The 19914-nt window shown below is 42.1% G+C and overlaps 2 protein-coding genes across 6 annotated transcripts in view; one reads left to right on the top strand and one right to left on the bottom strand.

Annotated features, from left to right (window-relative positions):
* idua (alpha-L-iduronidase) overlaps positions 1 to 19914 on the top strand; it is a 377462-nt gene that overhangs the window by 164474 nt on the left and 193074 nt on the right. For all 5 annotated transcript variants that reach the window (XM_078540394.1, XM_078540387.1, XM_078540376.1 and 2 more), the window contains exon 3: positions 17173 to 17255. In XM_078540394.1, coding sequence (XP_078396520.1) covers positions 17173 to 17255 — 83 coding nt within the window. The remainder of the gene's footprint in view (positions 1 to 17172; positions 17256 to 19914) is intronic.
* The window catches only part of slc26a1 (solute carrier family 26 member 1), a 194998-nt gene that overhangs the window by 119350 nt on the left and 55734 nt on the right, over positions 1 to 19914 (bottom strand). The gene's annotated exons all lie outside the window — the stretch shown is intronic.

The following is a 19914-nucleotide window of genomic DNA, read 5'->3' as shown; positions in this document are numbered from 1 at the left end:
CCATTGGCGGGTCAAACGCCGCTTTCCCCACCCAATATTGGACTTTGTCGAATTCTGGGATTATTCCGCCGTATAACTTTGTATGCTGCCAGCCATTTAAGAACCTCCTTTTTTTTAAATCAATTTCAAAGTTATCACTTTCTCTATCCCTCTATGATAGGGATCCTCTATGGTGACATTGGCAGCATCCTCTTTAGTAAAGTCAGATACAAAGTACCTTAATCTTAAGTAGTACTTTTCCTCTCTGTGACCAAAACAATTTTCCTTTTGGGCCCAAATTGACCCTACCCTTCCTTTGACTATCTTTTTAGTTTTTATATGTTTATAATTTACTTTAGTGTTCCCCTTTATGAAATCTGCCAATCTTTTCTTAGGCATTCTCTTTACTTTTTTTTCTGTTAGCATCTGCACTTCTCAATTCTCTACTGGGTCACGAACCTGGCATTTTTAATAAGTCTCCTTTTTCTCTTTCATTTTGATCCCAATTTCTTTGGTCATCCACGGAGCAATAGCTTTGGGTGCTCTTTATTTTTCCCTTATAAGAATATGTCTGCTCTTTGCCCGAACTATCTCCCCCTTGAAAGCCTCCCGGTGCTCATTTATTGATAGCTTGGCAGAAGAAACATCTGATATTTGCATAGTGTTTTATCATGGCCACAAGATTCTCAAAACCTTTTACATTGAATGGAATATGTTTGCATTGATGTAGGAAAATGCAGTGGCCAACTTGGACACAGAAAGTTCTGAAAGTTGGTAAACTAATGAATAAGTGGCCAAATTTTTTGTTTTGTTGTTGTTGGTTGAGGGGCGAGTATTAACTAGTAACATTGGGAGAATTTCCTGCTGTTCTTTGAATAGTGCATTGGGATCTGCAATGTCCCAAGTAGCACTCAGCCCTCACTTTAACATCTCTTTGGAAAGGCAGCACCTCCAACAATGCAACAATCAGTTCTGCTCTCAAGTGTTAGCTTAGGTTATGTCCTAAATGCATTGTGAGGCTTTGAACCTTATACTTTATTCAAAGCAATGCAATTCAAAGTTGAAAGCTGGTTAATAATTAACCTTAGCACTTCTCGATCCAACACTTCAAAAGTTCAGCATGTGAAAGTTAATTAAGAAACATGTATTATGTTATAGTAGAGTTCTTATCAAAAAGTACTTGATTATTGCTTGTTGATTATAGCAAGCAGAGGCAGCTAATCTTGACAAAGATATAGTTTAGATTCAGAAGTTCAAGGTATTTGGTAGAAAAGTTGCCACACGCCACTCTAATTGGCCAACCAAAGTCCCAACAGGAAGGGCAAATAAGGACATCAAACTAATAAATTGGGGGAAGGTCTCAGTTACAAACAATAGACAACTATTGGTTGAACAAAAATATAGGTACGGCAGGTGAAGGATATACAAAACAACTAAGATAATTGCAGCAGGAGTGACAAGTGAGAGAAGTGTTAAGTTAAATGATGAGATTGAGACAGCATCGAGCAGAACTGCAGGCTAGGATCTCTGACCCAAATACATATTTTATATACCAACGGAGTGAGAATAATGAATAAATTGAGTGAATTAGGGGCTCAAATATAAGAGATGAAAAGATGACCATTACAGAAGCATGGTGCAAGGTGATCACGATATTCAGTTAAATATTTCAGGTTAAAAGGTCTTTAGGGATATGATTGTCTTTGGGATATGAACATCGCTGACAAGGCGAGCATGTGTTGCTCATCCCTAATTGCTCTCGATAAGGTAGTGAGCTGCCTTCTTGAACTTCTGCAGTCCACCTGGTGTAGGTACACCCACAGTGCTGTTAAGAAGGGAGTTCCAGGATTTTGACCCAGTGAAAGTGAAGGAACAGTGCAAGTTAGGATGGTCTGTGCCTTGGAAGGGAACTTGCAGGTGGTGGTGTTCCCATGTACCTGCTGCCCTTGTCCTTCTAGGCAGTAGAGGTCGCGGGTTTGGAAGGTGCTGTCAAAGGAGCTTTGGTGAGTTGCTGCAATGCACCTTGTAGATGGTACACACTGCTGCCACTGTGCAGCAGCAACAGAGTGTGGTGGATGGGGTACCTATCAAGCTGGCTATTTTGTCTTGGCCGGTGTCAAGCTCCTTGAGTGTTGTTGGAGCTGCACTCATCCAAGCAAGTGGAGAGTATTCCATCACTGTTTTATTATGCCTTGTCGATGGTAGACAGGGTTTGGGGAGTCAGGAGGTGAGTTACTCGCTACAGAATTCCCTGCCTCTATCCTGCTCTTGTAGCCACAGTATTTATATGGCTGGTCCAATTTAGTTTCTGTTGATAGTGAGGGATTTGGCCATTTTAATGCCGTTGAATATCAAGGGGAGATATTTAGATTCTTTCTTTTTGGAGATGTTCATTGTCTGGCACTTGTGTGACATGAATGTTACTTGCCATTTAGCAAGAACGTTGTCCAGATCTTGCTACATATGGACATGAACTGCTTCTGAATCTGAGGAGTTGCAAATGGTACTGAATGCTGTGCAATCATCAGTGAACTTCTGATCTTTTGAAGGAGGGAAAGTCATTTAAGAAGCAGCTTAAAATGGTTGGGCCTTGGACACTATCCTGAGGAACTCCTGCAGGGTTATTGTGGGGCTGAGATGATTGCCTTCCAACAGCCACAACCATCTTTCTTTGTGCTAGTTATGACTTCAACCAGTGGAGAGCTTTTCCCCCTGATTACCATTGACTTCAGAATCACAGAATTGTTATGGTGCAGAAGGAGGCCATTCGGCCCATCATGTCTGCATCAGCTCTTTGAATGAACATTATGGCTCAGTGCTATCCTCCTGCCTTTTCCCTGTAACCCTGCACATTGTTTCTATTTACATAATCATCTGATGCCCTCTTGAACGCTTCGATTGAACCTATCTCCACCGTACTTCAGGCAGTGCATTCCGGACCTGAACCACTTGCTGTGTGAAACAGTTTTTTCTCACATCACATTTGCTTCTTTTGCAAATCACTAAATCTGTGCCCTCTCATTCTCAATTCATTTATGAGTGGAAATAGTTTCTTCAGATCCACTCTATTCAGCCCCCTCATGATTTTGAACACCCCTCTATCAAATCTCCTCTTAGTCTTCTCCCCTCCAAGGAGAACCGCACCAATCTCTCCAATCTATCTTCATAACTGAAGTTTCTCATCCCTGGAACCATTCTTGCAAACGCCTTCAGCACTCTCTCCAATGTATTCACATCCTTCCTAAAGTGTGGCACCCAGAACTGTACACAGTACTCCAGCTGAGGTCTAACTAGTGTCTTATACAAGTTCAGCATAACCTCCTTGCTTTTGTACTCTATGCCTCTATTAATAAAGTCGAGGATACCGTATGCTTTATTAACTGCTCTCTCCACCTGTCCTGTCACGTTTAAAGACTTATGCATATATACACCCAGGTCCCTCTGCTCCTGCACACCCTTTAGAGCTGTACCCTCTATTTTATATTGCCTCTCCATGGGTCCCAATACTGACCCCTGGGAAACTCCACTACAAACCTTCCTCCAGTCCGAAAAATATCCATTAACCATTACTTGCTGTTTCCCATTACTTAGCCAATTTTGTATCCACATTGCTACTGTCCCTTTTATTCCATGAACTATAATTTTCCTCACAAGTTTGTTGTGCGGCACTGAATCGAATGCCTTTTGGAAGTCCATGTACACCATATCAGGAGCATTACCCTCGTCAACCCTTTCTGTTACCTCTTCAAAAAACTCCAGCAAGTTAGTTAAACACGATTTTCCCTTAAGAAATCCATGCTTGCTCTTCCTTATCAATCCACATTTTTCCATATGACTATTAATTCTATCCCAAATAATTGTTTCTAGAAGCTTCCCCACCACCAAAGTTAAACTGGCTGGTCTGTAGTTGCTAGGCTTACCTTTACAACCTTTTTTGAACGAGGGCGTAATGTTTGCAATTCTCCTGTCCTCTGGCACCTCCCCTGAGTCTAGGGGATTGAAAGATTAAGGCCAGTGCCCCTGCAATTTACACTCCCACTTCGTTCAATATCCTTGGATGCATCTCATCCAATCCCGGTGCCGTGTCAACTTCAAGTACTGACAGTTTATCCAATACCTTCTCCTTATCAATTTTGAACCTTTCTAGTGACAGAGTTTCCTCCTCTATCACCATGGCCTGGATAGCACCTGCTTCCTTAGTAAAGACAGATGCAAAGAATTCATTTAACTCCTCAGCCATGCCCCGCACCTCCATGTGAAATCCCCTTTTTGGTTCCTAATCAGCCCTACTCCTCCTTTTACCACCCTTTTACTATTTATGTGCCTATAGAAGACATTAGGATTCCCCTTTATGTTGGCTGCCAGTCTTTTCTCATAATCCCTCTTTGCTTCTCTTATTTGCTTCTTCACCTCTCTGAACCTTTTGTGTTCAGCCTGGTTCTCAATTATATTTTCTATCTGATACCTGTCATAAGCACACTTTTTCTTCTTTATCTTAATTTCTATCTCCATTTTCATCGAGGGAGCTTTGGATTTGTTTGCCCTACCTTTCCCTTTTGAGGGAATATCCCTTGACTGTGCCCAAATCATTTTTTTAAAGTAGCCCATTGTTCATCGCCAGTTTTTCCTGACAACCTTTAGTTCCAGTCTATCTGGCCTAGCTCCGTTCCTGCCCCATTGAAGTCAGCTGTCCCCCAGTTAATTACTCTTACTCTGGATTACTCATTGCTCTTTTCTATTGTCATCCTAAACCTTATGATACAATGGTCACTGCCTCCTAAATGTCCCCCCAATGGGGGCCCACCTCATTTCCAAGAAACTAGAGTGCCTCCTTTCTTGTTGGACTGGACACATACTGCTGTAGAAAACTCTCCTGAGCATGAAGTAGGTACTCTTTCCCCTCTCTGCCCTTTACAGTACCACAATCCTGGAGTATATTTGGGTAATTAAAGTCCCCCATCATAACTACCCTATAATGTTTGCACCTCTGTAATTTCCCTACAGATTTGTTCCTCTACATCCTTCCCACTTGTTGGTGGCCTATAGGCTACATCGAGCAATGTAAATACACCCTTTTTGTTCCTTAGCTCTAGCCAAATAGATTCTGTCCTTGAAGCCTCTGGGACATCCTCTTTCTCCAGCACTGCAATGCTCTCCTTAACCAATACAGCTACCTCTCCTTTTCTTCCTGCTCTATCTTTCCTGTGCACCTTGTACCCAGGAATGTTTTATGCCGATTCCAGCCCTTCGTTCAGCCAGGTCTCTGTTATCGTCATAACATCATAATTCCACATGGCAATCTACGCCTGTAACTCACCAATCTTATTTATATACTCAGTGTATCCCTGATTTAGACTTCATTACTTTCTCCCTTACTCCGACTTTGTTTATTAATTTACTGTGCTCTATTCTTGTGCTATCTGTCTCTCCCAGTATTTTGTGCACCTAAGTATTACTCTCTAATGTTCTCTCCTGGTTCTCACACCCTTGTCGAGTTAGTCGGCGCTAGCAAAATGCCCCACAAAGAACCCAGTTACGGCTTTGTTCAGGCAACCCGTCCGGCTTGTACAGGTGCCATCTCCTCCAGAGCCAATCCCAGTGTCCCAGGAATCTAAAGCCCTCCCTTCTGCGCCATCTTTCCAGCCATGCATTCATCTGCCTTAACCTCCCATTTCTGTACTCACTTGTACGTGGCACTCGGAGTAATCCGGAGATTACAACATTTAAGGTCCTGTTCACTAATTTTCTACCTAGCTCCCTAAATTCTATCTACAGGACCGTATCCCCCTTCCTACCTAAGTCATTGGTATCAATGTGGACCATGACCTCTGGTTGTTCAGCCTTCCCCAGAAGAATGCCCTATAGCTGCTCGGTGACATCCTTGACCCTGGTACCAGGGAGGCAATATACCACCCTGGGGTCACACCCACGGCCGCAGAAACACCTGTCTGTTCCCCTAACTGACAAATTCCCTATCACTATTGCTCTTCCTTTCTCCTCCCCTCCTGTACAGCCAAGTTGTTCAAGGTGCTTCAAGCTTGGTGCTGACTGCACTCCTCTGAGGAACTAATGCGCTCACCAGCTTCCAAAACAGAAAACCAATTTGCGAGCGGGACTCCAGGGGACTCCTGCACTACCTGCCTGGTTCTCTCGGACTGCCTAATGGTCACCCGTCCCCTTTCTGCCTCTATGCTCCTAACCCACAGTGTGACTTTCTCTCTGAACATGCTATCCAAGTAGCTCTCAACCGCCACAGTGACTCCAGCTACCGCTCAAGCTCCGAAACTCAGAGTTCAAGTTTCTGGAACTGGCAGCACTTCCTGCACACGTGGTCGTCTAGGTCACCTGTAGTGTCCATGACTTCGCACATATTACAGGACATGCATTTCACATGATTGAGCTGCCCTGCCATCTCTTAACTTTACTTCCCTTTCATTCACGTTATTTTACTTTGATTTACTTATATTACTTTACATTACAGGCCCTGACTTCCCCTTTTTCCTATTGTTTCTTACTCAAATCCATGTAGCTACTTCTTTAAAAATAATTCGCTTTTCTATTTTACAGACATTTAAAGACACTCCCAAATTGCAGTTTCTTACCAACCAATGAACTTATGGTTTTCCTATGATGTCACTGTTTGATTTTGTTTTTCAAACTCAGCTCCAAAAGTGACGTTTACACCCAAGTCCGTTTCTGCTCAGCTGCTCCTGCTCTTGACTTCGAATAATTCCTACTTATACCACATCTCTTTTCCCCTGTCCATCAGATTCCCATGTGTACCTAATACGCTACTCACTCAGCCTCCATCTCACACTGGTGTAGTCTCCTGTTTCCTCGTGTGCCCCTTACTGCCTCTGCGGTTTTGAAAACCTGTCTCTTTTATAGACCCTCTGATGAATCACTAGCTAGTTTAAAGTTTTCTGCTACAGTAGTTATCACCACTAGAACTGACTGCTTTCATGTGATTGACAGATAACTGCCACTCCAGGCAGTTCTTAACAAGTTAACCTAACTTACTTATGTCAGACCTTGATTCTTAATCTCTGGTTAAACGTGAAAAGGACTTCCAGATTTACCACAACGAAAGATTTCCAGCATCCACAGTATTTTGATTTTACCAAATTTACCAGTTTTGCTAGGTCTCCTTGATGCTACACTTGGTCAAATGCTGCTTTGATGTTAAGGGCAGTCACTCTCACCTCACCTCTTGATTTTAGCTCTTTTGTCTTTATTTGCACAGTGACTCTGATGAGGTCAGCAGCTGAGTGGCGCTGGGGGAATCCAAACTGAGAATCGGTGATCAAATTATTGCTGTGTAAGTGCCACTTGATATCAGTGTCAACAACAGCTTCCCATTACTTTGTTGATGATCGAAAGTAGACTGATGGGGCAGTAATAGGCCAGATTGGATTTGCGAGGGACATGGTCTGTTCTGGAGCACAAGTCTTCTGTACAGCAGCTGTTACTGTCAGGCCCATAGCCTTTGCTGTATCCAGAAGCATCAAATGTCCCTGATATCACATGGAGTGAAATGAATTGGCAGAAGACTGGCATCTGTGATGCTGGGGACTTCAGGAGAAGGTGGAGATGAATCACCACTTAGCACTTCAGGCTGAAAATGATTGCAGATGCTTCAGTTTCATCTTTTACGCTGATGTGCTGGACTTCTGCATCATTGAGGATCAGGATATTTGTGGTGCCTCCTCCTCCGCTAATTTGCTTAACATTCACGACTGGATGTGGCAGGACTGCAGATTTGATCTGATCTACACAAGAACGCAAGAAATAGGTGCAAGAGTAGACCCCATGGCCTGTTGAACCTGCTCCATCATTCGACACAAACATGGCTGAACTTGGGCTTCAACTCCATTTTCCTGCCTGCTCCCCATATCCCTTGATTCTCTGAGAAGCCAAACATCTGTCCATCCCAGTCTTAAATGTAATGAGCAATGGAGCACCCTCAACCCTCGAATTTTTTCATTAATGTTCATTGACATGTCCCAGCTCATGTGACAGTGTCACATGAGGGGACGTGTGTTAAAATTTTTTCTTTTCTTTATTAAAATTTTGGGAACTTAATCTAATTTCCCTGAGGCAGCTCTGTGTTTCAGGGAGATTTCTGTGTTCTTTTGCGCACATGCGCAAAAGAGCACAGGCCCCGACTCAGGGACCCCCCCCCAGCCCACACAAGGAGTGCTCAGCATTCCCGGGCACACATCACGCTGGGCGGTCCTTAATTGGCCTGCCCACATAAAATGGGGGCGCCGATTGGGCCTGCGCCCACCCCCACCTGCCCGCCCCCTCTCAACCACCCCCAACAGGGGGAATATTCTCCCCCTAGAGAATATAGGCTGAATTTACTTAGCCTTCCATCACAGGACATCCCCCTCATTCCTGGGACCAATTTAGTGAACCTTTGCTGTACCATCTCCAATACTAATATATCGTTACTTAAATGTGGAGAAGAAAACTGTACAAGGTACTCCAGATGTTGTCTCACCAAAACCTTTTACAATTGTAGCAGGAATTCTTTATTCTTATACTGCAATCCCCTTGCAATAAAGGCCAACATGCCATTTGCCTTCCTAATTGCTTGCTGTATTTGCATGTATTTCTGCATTCCTTGTACAAGCACATTAAGTCTCTTTGAACATCAATGCTTACAATTTTCTCACTTTTCTATTCTATTCTTACGACCAACGTAAATAATGTCACACTTCCTTACACTATACTCCATCTGCCATCTTATTGCCCACTCACTTAACCTGTTTATATCTCTTTGCAGCCTTTCTGCGTCCTCCCCACAGCTTACCTTTCCACCTAGTATTATCAGCAAACCTAGATACGTTACTCTCTGTATCTTCATCTAAGTCATTAATATAGATTGTAACTAGCAGAGGCTCGAGCACTGATCCTTCTGGCATTCCACTATTCACTGGCTCCCAACTTGAAAATGCTCCATTTATGTACACTCTCTGCTTCCTGTCCATTAACCAATCATTCTATCCATGCTAATATATTATCTCCAATTCCATGAGCCTTACCTGGCCTATTAACCTTGTTTGTGATACCTTATTGAGTGCCTTTTGGAAATCCAGGTATACTACATCTACTGGTTCCCCTGGGATCACTTAACTCTGTCTATTGCATGCTCCTTCCTTGTTTGGCATGCTTTTAGTCCTGTTGTAGCTTCACCAGGATAGCACCTCATTTTTTAGTTATACTTGGTGCTGTTGCTGGCATGCTCTTCTGCACTCTTCACTGAACCTGTTTTGACGGTGATGGTGGAATGAGGGATATGCCATGAGGTTACAGATTGTGGGTTGAATATAATTCTGCTGCTGCTAATGCTCCAGTGCACTAATGGATGCCCAGTTTTGAGCTGCTAGATCAGTTCTAAATCTATCACATTTACCACACTGCAGTGCCACACAAGACAATGGGCAGTATCCTCATTGTGAAAATGGGACTTCATCTCCACAAGACAGTTTGGTGGTCACCACTACCAATATTGTCGTGGACAAATGCATCTGTGACAGATAGATTGGTGAGGGTGAGGTCAAGTAGGTTTTTCCCTCTTGTTGATTCCCTCATCACTTTCATCAGGCCCAATCAAGCAGATATCTCCTTCAGGACAAGGCCAACTCGATTAGTAGTGGTACTACCCAGCCACTCTTGGTGATGGACATTGAAGTCCCATGCCCAGAGTACATTCTGTAACCTTAGTACCCTCACTGCTTCTTCCAAGTGTTCTTCAACATGGAAGAGGACTTATTCATTAGCTGGGGGAGGACGGTAGGTGATGATCAGCTGGAGGTTTCCTTGCCCATGTTTGACCTGGTGTAGTGAGACTTCATGGGCCCAAAGTCAACGTTGACAACTTCCAGGGCAACCTCCTCCTGACTGTGTACCACTGTGCTGTCTCTGTTGGATCTGTCCTACTGGTAGGCACGACATACTCAGGGATAGTGATGGAGGTGTCTGGGGGGACATTGGCTGTCAGGTATGATTACTGTCAGGCTATTGCTTGACTAGCCTTTGGAGACAGCTATCTCAATGTTGGCACAAGCCCCCAGATGTTAGTGAGGAGTTTCTTTGCAGGGTTGACTGTATAAGCACTGTATGTCATTGTTGTGTCTTTCCCTAGGTTGATGCTGGGGAAAACCATCTAGTTTTAGTTCTTTTTGACTTTTCTGTGGTGATTTGGTACAACTGAATGGCCTGCTAGGCCACTTCAGAGGGCAGTTAAGAGTCAATCACATAGTGTGGATCTGCAGTCACAATGTAGCCCAGACAGGATGGCAGCTTTCCTTTGCTGCAGGGGTTTAATGAACCAGATGGATTTTTATAACAATCCAATATTTTTATGATCATCATGCCATAGTGGGATTTGAACTCATGCCCCCAGAACATTAGCCTGGGACTCTGGATTACTGGTCCAGTAACATTTTCACTACATCATAAAAATACTATTACAACAAAGGAGAGGCTATAGGTAAAGGAGTTTTTATAGGCCTCCTGGTACCAGCATTGAAGTGGAAGAATGCATTAGTTCAGATATTAGAAGATTTTGTAGCAAAAGCAGAATTGTTTGAATAGGAGACTTTAATTTTCATAGAGATTGATAAGAGTTGAGTAGCTCATATAAATTTCTCGAGTGCCTTCAAGATAGTTTTCTGGAGCAATATGTTCTAGAACCAAGAAGAGTGAACTATTTATTGTACAGTAATCATAATATGAATGAATTCGGTGTTAGGTTTGGAAATAATAAACATAGCACAGTTACTAAGATTTTAGATTTTGGTAAGACTTTTTGAAGGAATAAGACAGAGACTGGTAACACCAAACTGGTCAAAACGGTTATCGGGTAAAACTACAGATGTACTTTGGGAAGTGTTCACAAAGCAATGTAGCTTAATGCAGGACCAGTATAAACAACAAAGGGAATTTTATGGAGGTGACAGGGGCCTCAGAGAGATCCATGTTACCTTCTTTGGAGAAGGTCCACCAAAATATGAGCCAATCAGGCAATTAATAGGCCACTAGTTGGTCTTCCACAGGATCAAGACCCCAGGGGCAGGAAGTCCTGCGTGCTGAGAGCTGCTAGCCAATTTTATGTCCTCCCCTCTTCCAAATTTTCCATGGGGGTGGGGGGGAAGGGAATATAACACTGCCTAACTTCTCTACTTGCCAAATGAAGCAGGCATGGTCAACGAAGGAGGTGAGAGATAATTAAAAATTAGAGCAAAGAACAAACAAAAGTGCCAAGAAAATTGTGGATCCAGGAAGCTGAGAGAGATATAAATAACTGCAAAGGAAGACAAAAAATATCATAAGAGCTACAAAAAGGAATACAAAAATAATGTTGCAAGGGAAAGCATATTAACACAAAAAGTTTTTACAGTGATATTGCATGATTAAGGGTAATCTAGCGGAAACAAATGCAGATAATATTGAAAATGAAAATAAAGAAATTGAAAACTTATTGACTCAGTACTTTGTTTGAGTCTTCACGATAGAGGAAGAAGGCAATATATCTGACATGCCAGGGAATAATGGCCACAAATCATGAGGGCCGGCCCCACACTTCTGTAAAATACGGCATGGTGATGTCAGATTGGCAATCCGAGGTAATCATACCAGCATCCGATATTATGGAATATGAGCAGACACTGGAATTGGAAGCTCACCTGAAATTTTGAAAAATACAATTGACAGGATATTGAGCTTGTTAAAGACCCAATGGATTGCAATTTTTTTGTTGCCCACTCCATTTTTCAGCAGTTGGACGGGAAAAGGTTGGGAGTGATTTACTCTAGGTATAAAGAGGTGACACAAGGGCGGGTGAAAAAATTTGCAAACGAGACCACGGTTGCATGTAGTAGCAGAGTCTGCTGGTGAAGATGGCAGCTTTTGGATGCTATTAGGCCTTATTTATTCACTGTTTTTAGGCTGCCATAACAAATAATAAAAGAGTGATAGGGCAGGGGGGCTTTAAATTGGTGGTCATGGCCAACTTCTGATTCATGGCATAACCCCTCCCCTGTCTGGCATCCCGGCCTAGATGTCCGATTGGGCACAGAGCAACTCCGAATGCTAATTGGCCACTTTCCGTCCTGGCGGCTGCTAATTGACCTTCCAATGCTTGATTCACTGTGTTGAGATAACAGAGGTGGGAGCGAGCACACCGCACCTTCCCATTCTGCCTCCCTCATCCCACTGGAACCCCTAAAATCCAGCCCCGTGAGTCAAGTACTGGAACTCGCTAAAGTCGACATAAGCAAGAAATCCCATGGTTTTGAAGTAAGTAGGTGAGGAAATTGCAGATGCTTTGGCAATCTTCTGAAGCTCTGTTTATTCTGGAATGACCCTTTTAGATTGGAAAATTACAAATATAATTCTAATATTTAAGGTAAGTGAGAGAGAGTGTGATGAAAATTTAACCATTTTCATAATATTTTTCTGGTTTATTGTGAAGTAGGTTTATGGGTTAAGTATAGATGGGGTGGTTTAGTTACATTTGGAGTCAAACAGCATGCAAGATTGAAATCATGAAAAGAAGTTAGGTGCTTGATATGCTAATAAGAAAACATAGATGCTGGCTTAGCATGGAAGGTGTGAAGGGAATTTGCATTTGTAGATAAATGAAGGGATTTTTTGGATTTCAAAGGGATCTTAGTCTGTTTACAGCTAGCCAGATAAGCAGGGCTAAGGAGCGTGTTTATTTTTCCCTAAGGTTACTGACAGTATTGGCAACATGGGCCTAAACTTTCAGCTCGGTGGGCGGGTGCGATCGGCAGAGCGGTCGGGAAATGGACTGCCGACCATGATCAGCCATCAACCGCAATTTCACGCTGGCTGGCCAACTAATGGCCAGCCAGTGCGAAGCCCGCACTGAAAAGCTCAGCGCTGTTGTGGTGGGCGCAGGCGAGCACTGATTGAAAGCTCCCTGAAGGCAGAGAGCTGCCTCAGGGGGAGCTGAAGACCCGAAACTCAGGAAATAAGGTTTTTAAAATCAGGGAAAAAATGTCCAAGCATCACAATATGGCACTTGAACATATAGATTATAAAACTGTTGTCCACAGATTTCTATTTTTATTTTATTTAATAACGGAAACCTCATCCTGCCCTAGGACGAGGTTTGATGAAAAATGTAAAGGCCATCTGGCCGATTTTCCCGTCCGCCAACTGTAAGGTTGGACGAGCCACATAAAACGACAGACAATTGTGCCATTAATGGGCTTAATTGCCCTCTTAATTGTCAGCGGGCACACTTCCAACTTTTGCATGCGCCCGCTGACCGAAATATCGCTCGAGCGTAGGATGATGTCGGGACGCTTGCCCGATGTTATCTTGCGCGATTTCACGCCCGATCAGGTCGGGCGCCCGCCTGCCCTATCAGTGTAAAATTCAGCCCATGAAAGTGTTTTTATTATGAGGAAGATGACAGTTTCAAAGACAAATGGAACGATAGAATTTACATATTAAAAATAGAGAAACATGTGTAAAGCAGAATGAAAGGCTATGTGGGAAGTAGACGATGTTAGATCTAACAGGAAATAGCCTTAATGAAGCCTCCAGCCATGTGTGCATAGGTCTGCTTCTTAACGAAACTGAAGTTGGAGAAAAGCCATTTGGAATTCCACTGTCAAGTGGGCATTGTGTTAACTTGCTGGTTCTGTTTTAAATCTAAAACCTACTTTGGACCGTTGCCTTAAAGGGGGTGTAACTGGGAGTCAGGTTCATTAGGAATTTTAGGAGTTATTATAGTAGTAAGTAACTGTAGTCTTATGTATGTGCTTGAAATCTTTTATTTTGATAATAAATATTTTAATTTAATTTTTAAAAATCTGTAAAGGTCTTGGTGGACTCTACATTTGAATTCAGTGCTCACATCTTCTCATAAATACAAATTGCAAAACTGTTGTGATAGCGCGACCAACTTTCCCTTGTGGATTTGGTCTGCCTGGCATACATCATCTGCCACGTCATAACGGAGGAAAACCAGGAAATTTTAGAACTATTAATCTAACATTTATTGTAGGAAAATTATTGAAATCCATTATTAAGAACAAAGGAACTGAGCACTTAGAGAAAGGTGAGCTGTTTGGAGATAACCAACTTGGATTTGTAAAGGATACCATATCTAATGAACCTAATTTAACTTTCGTGACGAAGTAACTAAAGTCATAGACAGGAAAATGTCTATGAATGTCATTTAAATGGACTTATTGAAGGTTTTCAAGTAGGTGCAACAAAAGAGACAATTTACTTAAAGTTCATGGAATAGGGATATTCTTGGACACAGATGGCAACAAGCCCTATCAGAAAGTTGTTCAGGCCAAATGATTGTGCTGGCCACAACTGCCAGTGCAAACTGCAGCATCCCAAAAGCACCTTGAAGTAACAAGGAAAGAGGTGGCTTCTGGCTTGGCAACTGCAACTGCTTGTAGAGATTCCTTGCTGTAGTCAAATTGATTGCCACGTTTCCCTACAATTGTGGCTATGGTTTAAAAGTCCTTCATTGATTCTTCGGGACATCCTAAGGTCTTGAAAGGCACTATATTAATGCAAGTTATATCTTTCTTCTGTCGCCCAGGCATGTGACACTTCAAGAAAATGAACTGATTGAAGCTAGTCCCTCTATCTTCATGAAGCAATGCCCACCTCCACTGGAGCTATCCCAAGCACTCACTGCTGAAACCTAACGTTGTTCAGAGAATAGCTCATAGAATTGGTAGATTATGATCTCAAACCTGTAGGTTAGCTGGGAGAAAGGATAGATGGTTTAGGGGGATTTTTAATTGTCCCCAATCAGTGGGAAAGGAGCTGGAGAAGCACCATTTCCCTCTTGGATTCTGCTGATGCATGATTTTAATAAAAGCCAACTACTGAATGCTGGAAATCTGAAAAATCTGGAAAGTGCTGGGAAAACTCAGCAGGTCTGGCCCCAAACATTTCATTGTGCATGCCTAGCAGCCACCTTTTGTTGCCCATCCCATCATAGTACTCATCTGGATCCTCTGCAGCAGAACTTATATGCAAGCTCACCCTCTGGGGCACTGGCACCTGTGCCACCTTTCTCCCTGCCCTGGCTGCAGCCCATTTGTGTGCAGTGTATCACTGTGTGCACAACTCCCTCTCTAAGTTACCCTTTAAAGTATGCACTATATTAGTATCTGAACTATTGGCCGCAAGTGTCAGATTTTGTGACAGTTTTTTTCGTTATCACGATCTTCTTGCTTCTCAACTCTGTTGCTCTTTTACCCCTGCCTGGCCAGATTCTGTTTACCCCTGCCTGGCCGAATATCTGAAAGGAGAACAGCACAAGGGTAGGGTTGTGGTAAGGGTGTGGGGGTGTAAGAGGTGCATGCTTACTCTATCAACAGCTTCTAAATCAGAAGTTGTTGTGGAATGAAGGGGAAGTAGGGTGTGAGAAGGATGATTAGATATAAGGATGCCATCATCTTCTATGATTTCAACCCTGCCACTGGCCATGTTGTCAGCAGTAGCTGCTTCAGTAATGTCATGCACCGTTTCCTCTATGGAGGCAAGGATGTGCAGTCACGCATGTGCCCTGCCGTTTAGCACCTGCTACCTCCAGTTGTGCATCATCTTGACCTACACAAGAGAAGGAAGCTTCTCAGTGAGTGCGCTGCATTGTGTTTCGGTGATGGGACTGTTATGGTTGAATAGCTGACAGTTTGTACAAACTGTGAGATGTGGGTGAGGCTTGCAGTACTGTTTTGTGTATGAGGGTGATAGAAATTGTTTGTAGGTGAGTATGGGGGTGTGGTGCACTGAACAGTCTCTGAGGCTAGTGGTGTAGTTGATGCAATATGGCACTTGAAATTGCATTCACTGACCTTGACTACTTGTGCGGTGTCATTGAACTTCATCTTGGTTGTCAGCACTTGACACATGGCATTAATCGCTATGGCTTTCTGGTCTCACTGTCTTCTGTGAATTTGTCTGAAGGGTCTCCTGATCCTCTGTGGAGAGACCACATCCCTTCTTCTTTGCATCTTCTCAACCAAGGCCTCCAGTGCAGCACCTTCTTGTGCCTTTGCTAGGTCAGAATTGGTTGTGGAGTTACTTCTAGCACCTGCTCAAGCCAAATGCACCCCATCCACCTCCCCCCCCCCCCGCCCCAATTAAGAGATGCAAGCCTCTCAGGATTTGAAAGCCACGCAGCCACTCAACAGTTTCAACTCACGCTGCCTGCACAGTACAGTCACGTTAACTAGCAAGCAGCATGAAGTTGCCATGCTGCCTGTATCGGAAGTAATGGGCGCAGGTTATCCCTCGTCATGATCCCTGCACCCCTTTTTGGAGATATTGAGCACCCATTTATTGCCTTCTTGCCCAATTTAACCATGTTATTTACAATTTGATCTATATCAAGGTAAGGGAAAAGTTTAAAATAAAATTATGATAAGAGCTTTCAAAATTATTTAGGCTAAAAGGTTAGTATCATGTGTAATCTATCGTGTATCCCCCTTTCTTGGTTACTACAGTCTCTCCGACATTTGATAAAAGTTGCTGAGTTCTAACTTGGTAGTAGTTGGTTTGTTTGGTTAGTAAAAAGTTGCCTTTTGCATTGTGAATCCTGCCCTCATTTACGTATTAATCGAGCATTCTGTTTTTACTATACCTTTTCAGAAACTCATATAAATTATTTGTCAAGCAACAAATTTTTACAAGTACATCTTGAGAAAATATTGTTCCCAGGTCATGTGCTAATAAAGTAGAAATTATATGATTTACATTGCAAACATTTGGCACTCAGTGTGCATTAAGTATATAATTTGAAAGAACTAGTTTTAACGAGTAATAACTCTACTGAGTAAAATGCTGTCCTAAAAAGAGAATCCTAAAACTAGCTCCTACAGTATAAAATGATTCCATAGAGAGTTATTTTCCAGTGATGGACAGAAAACAATGCACATCACATGGCAGTACTTCTTAAAATGCACTCTTGGTTGAAAAGATGCAAGAAATGTAAGAGCTGAAAGTGGACCCCTAAAATAAAAAATTTTGACTCTCTACTGTCTATTTATGTAGGTAAGAGAGATTGTGTATGTCTGAGAAAGGATGTGAAAAAGATAGAAAGATAGCAATTTGAGTGAGCTAGCCCTCTTTAATTTACAGTGCACAATACTTAATTTTTCTTATTTCCTTTCTGAGCAGGGAAGTGAATGGTAAACTTCTGTACAACTTTACAAACTTGGATAATTTAATTCACCTTCTGTGGCAGAAGGGGCTTAAGCCAGGTAAGTCAGAATCAAAAGTTAAATAGAAATATACGGGAGTAGAATTTCCTAGGGGTTCTTCCCCTTGGCATAACACCAGTGGAAAAATAATAGGAATTCCAATAAACCAGCCATTTGCTTATTCAATGTCTCCAGGGTTTCCACCAAACTTTTGCCAAATTTTCAGTGGCTCTTTACAAATGATATCCTTTACATACTTCAGATAATTAATTATAAGTTCTGCAATGAGACAGAAGGAAGGAGCATTGAATTAGTTTGAGACTTCATATTCCACTTCAGAGGGACTCAAATTAACTATTAAAATTGTATTTATATAGCTTCTTATGGTGTTTCAGGACAGCTCAATCCATTTAACACACAATTAATTACTTTTGAATCATGGCTGCTATTATGTAAGCAAATCTATGTGCAGCAACGTCCCACAAAAAGTAAATGGATAATAGTTCCCTCTGTACCTCCTTTGATATTCTTCACTGAGCCTATCCTGGCACCCATTGCTGCTTTTCTATGAGCAGCAACAAAATTGCCACATCGTTCATTGTTACTGACCATCATGCAACTTGGGAATTAAACTCTCCCCTTCTCATCCCACTCACATTACTCATCCTTAAACCCAAGAGCCATCTGGCAGATTAGTAGTCAGAGCTTCCTCCTATTTCTTTCCAGAATGGCTGCTGACTTGTAAACAAGCCCCTTGACACCCTATTGCATGATTGTATTGATACCCTGGCATTAACTGAAACATGGTTCACCAGCTGGTGATTCCTTGTAACTTATCCTACCCAACTACTATGGCATCAGCATTGGCCCTTAGTTCTAAGTCACATTTTGACTACTCCAACATTTGTGAAAAGTAAGTCATGCTTAACGAACTTTTTTTGATGAGGTGACTAAAGTAGTGGACAAGGGGAGGTCTATGGATGTTATTTATACCAAAGCATTTGATAAAGTCCCTCATAAGAGACTGTTAACTGAAGTTAAAGCTCATGGCATTGAAGATAAATTACTGATTAGGTTAAGAAATTGGTTGAGTGGCAGGAGTCAGAGCATTCTAATTGAAAGGATATGATTAGTAGTGTCCAGCAAGGATCTGTGTTGGAGCCTCAATATTCATCCTATTTATTAATGACTTTGTTGATGGGATAGAATGTCACATATCCATGTTTACCAATGACAGAAAGATAGATGGCATATTGTAAGCGAAGTAGATGGAAGCATAAGATTGCAAAGTGTATCAATAGATTAAGTGAATCTTAACAATTGTGGTAAATGGCTTTCAATATAAACAAATGGGAGGTCATCCATTTATGATGGGGGAACAAAAATCCCTAAATACTATCTGACTTTCCATTACTTCATACTATGATGTTCCTCATGACCATGGCCTATAAGTATATGCCCATGGGACATACTATGCTAGCTACTTAGAAGCCTTCGTTATGGTTAGAGGGTAGGGGTGACAAAAATCTATCAATGGTTTGGCCCTGCCAGTAGCAATGAGGAGCAAGTCCAGCTGCACTTAGATAGAATAGCAAAACAAATTGCTGCAAAAACATGTTTCCAAACTGCAGAAAACAGCACAGAAGGAAGCCATTTGGCCTATCATGCCTGTGCTGTCCCTTTGAGTTATCCAATTAGTCTCACTGCCCATAACTCTGCAAATTATTTCTTTTCAAGTATTTATCCAATTTACTTTTGAAAAAATTCAATTGAAATTGCTTCTACAGCCATTTCAGGCAGTGAATTCCAGGCCATAAAAGCTTTTTCCTCATCTACCCCCTGGTTCTTGTGCCAATTACCTTAAATCTGCATCCTTTGAGTTACTTATCCTCTTTCTGTAGGGAAACAGATTCTTCCTGTCTACTCTATCATAATCCCTCATAATTTTGGATACCACTATTAAAGCTCCCTAAACCTTCTCTCCCTGTTTCTAAATCGTAAAAAAAAAACCCTACACACCCTTCAGGCTCAGAAGCTCTTCACTTTGACCTGCCTCAGCTGCTGCTGACATAACCTACACTTAACAATTTTCAAACTGTTGTTTCCCTGAGCACATTATGAAAGTATAAGCAGGAAACCATTAGTCTTCATTAAAGAATGAAAAGCATGAAGGAACTGAAGGAAAGCAATTCACTTGCCTCGATTACGCAAGAAAAAAAGAAAAAAAGTCCCCTATGTATTTGTGAATACCTTGCAGAACAAAATATTCTCCAAGTGTCAATACTTTTCAAAACCTTATCTGCAACTACTTCTTAACATTATGTCTACCAATCTAACTTACTTTTCCATACTCCTAATCTACTACTCCCATGGGAAACAACAAACTGAGAATTATAAGATGCAGATCATGCCAGCATCAGCTGAGACAGGTGGAAGTGAGGAGCTTCTGAGCCCGAAGGGTCCACAGAATTTTTTTTTTTTGTAATTTAGAAAGAGCAGGGGAGTTAAAGGGAGACTTAATAGAGATGTTCTAAATTATGAGGGGTTTTGAGGCACTGTTTGAGTGAATTGAGAGTACTGGTGAATATTTTGGAGTCATTGATAACTCCAAGGCTGTCTGTCTCCAGACTGTTCTGCAGATTGTCTCAAACCTCTCACAATGTGTCATAGATGCAGGTCATTTCTCCATCATCCTAACCATGGATTTGGAGATATTTCT

Source organism: Cetorhinus maximus, chromosome 1 (assembly GCF_964194155.1).
Source record: "Cetorhinus maximus chromosome 1, sCetMax3.hap1.1, whole genome shotgun sequence".
In the NCBI taxonomy this organism is placed as follows: domain Eukaryota; kingdom Metazoa; phylum Chordata; class Chondrichthyes; order Lamniformes; family Cetorhinidae; genus Cetorhinus; species Cetorhinus maximus.
Note: the sequence above shows the minus strand (reverse complement) of the source record. Positions and strands in the feature narration are given on the sequence as shown.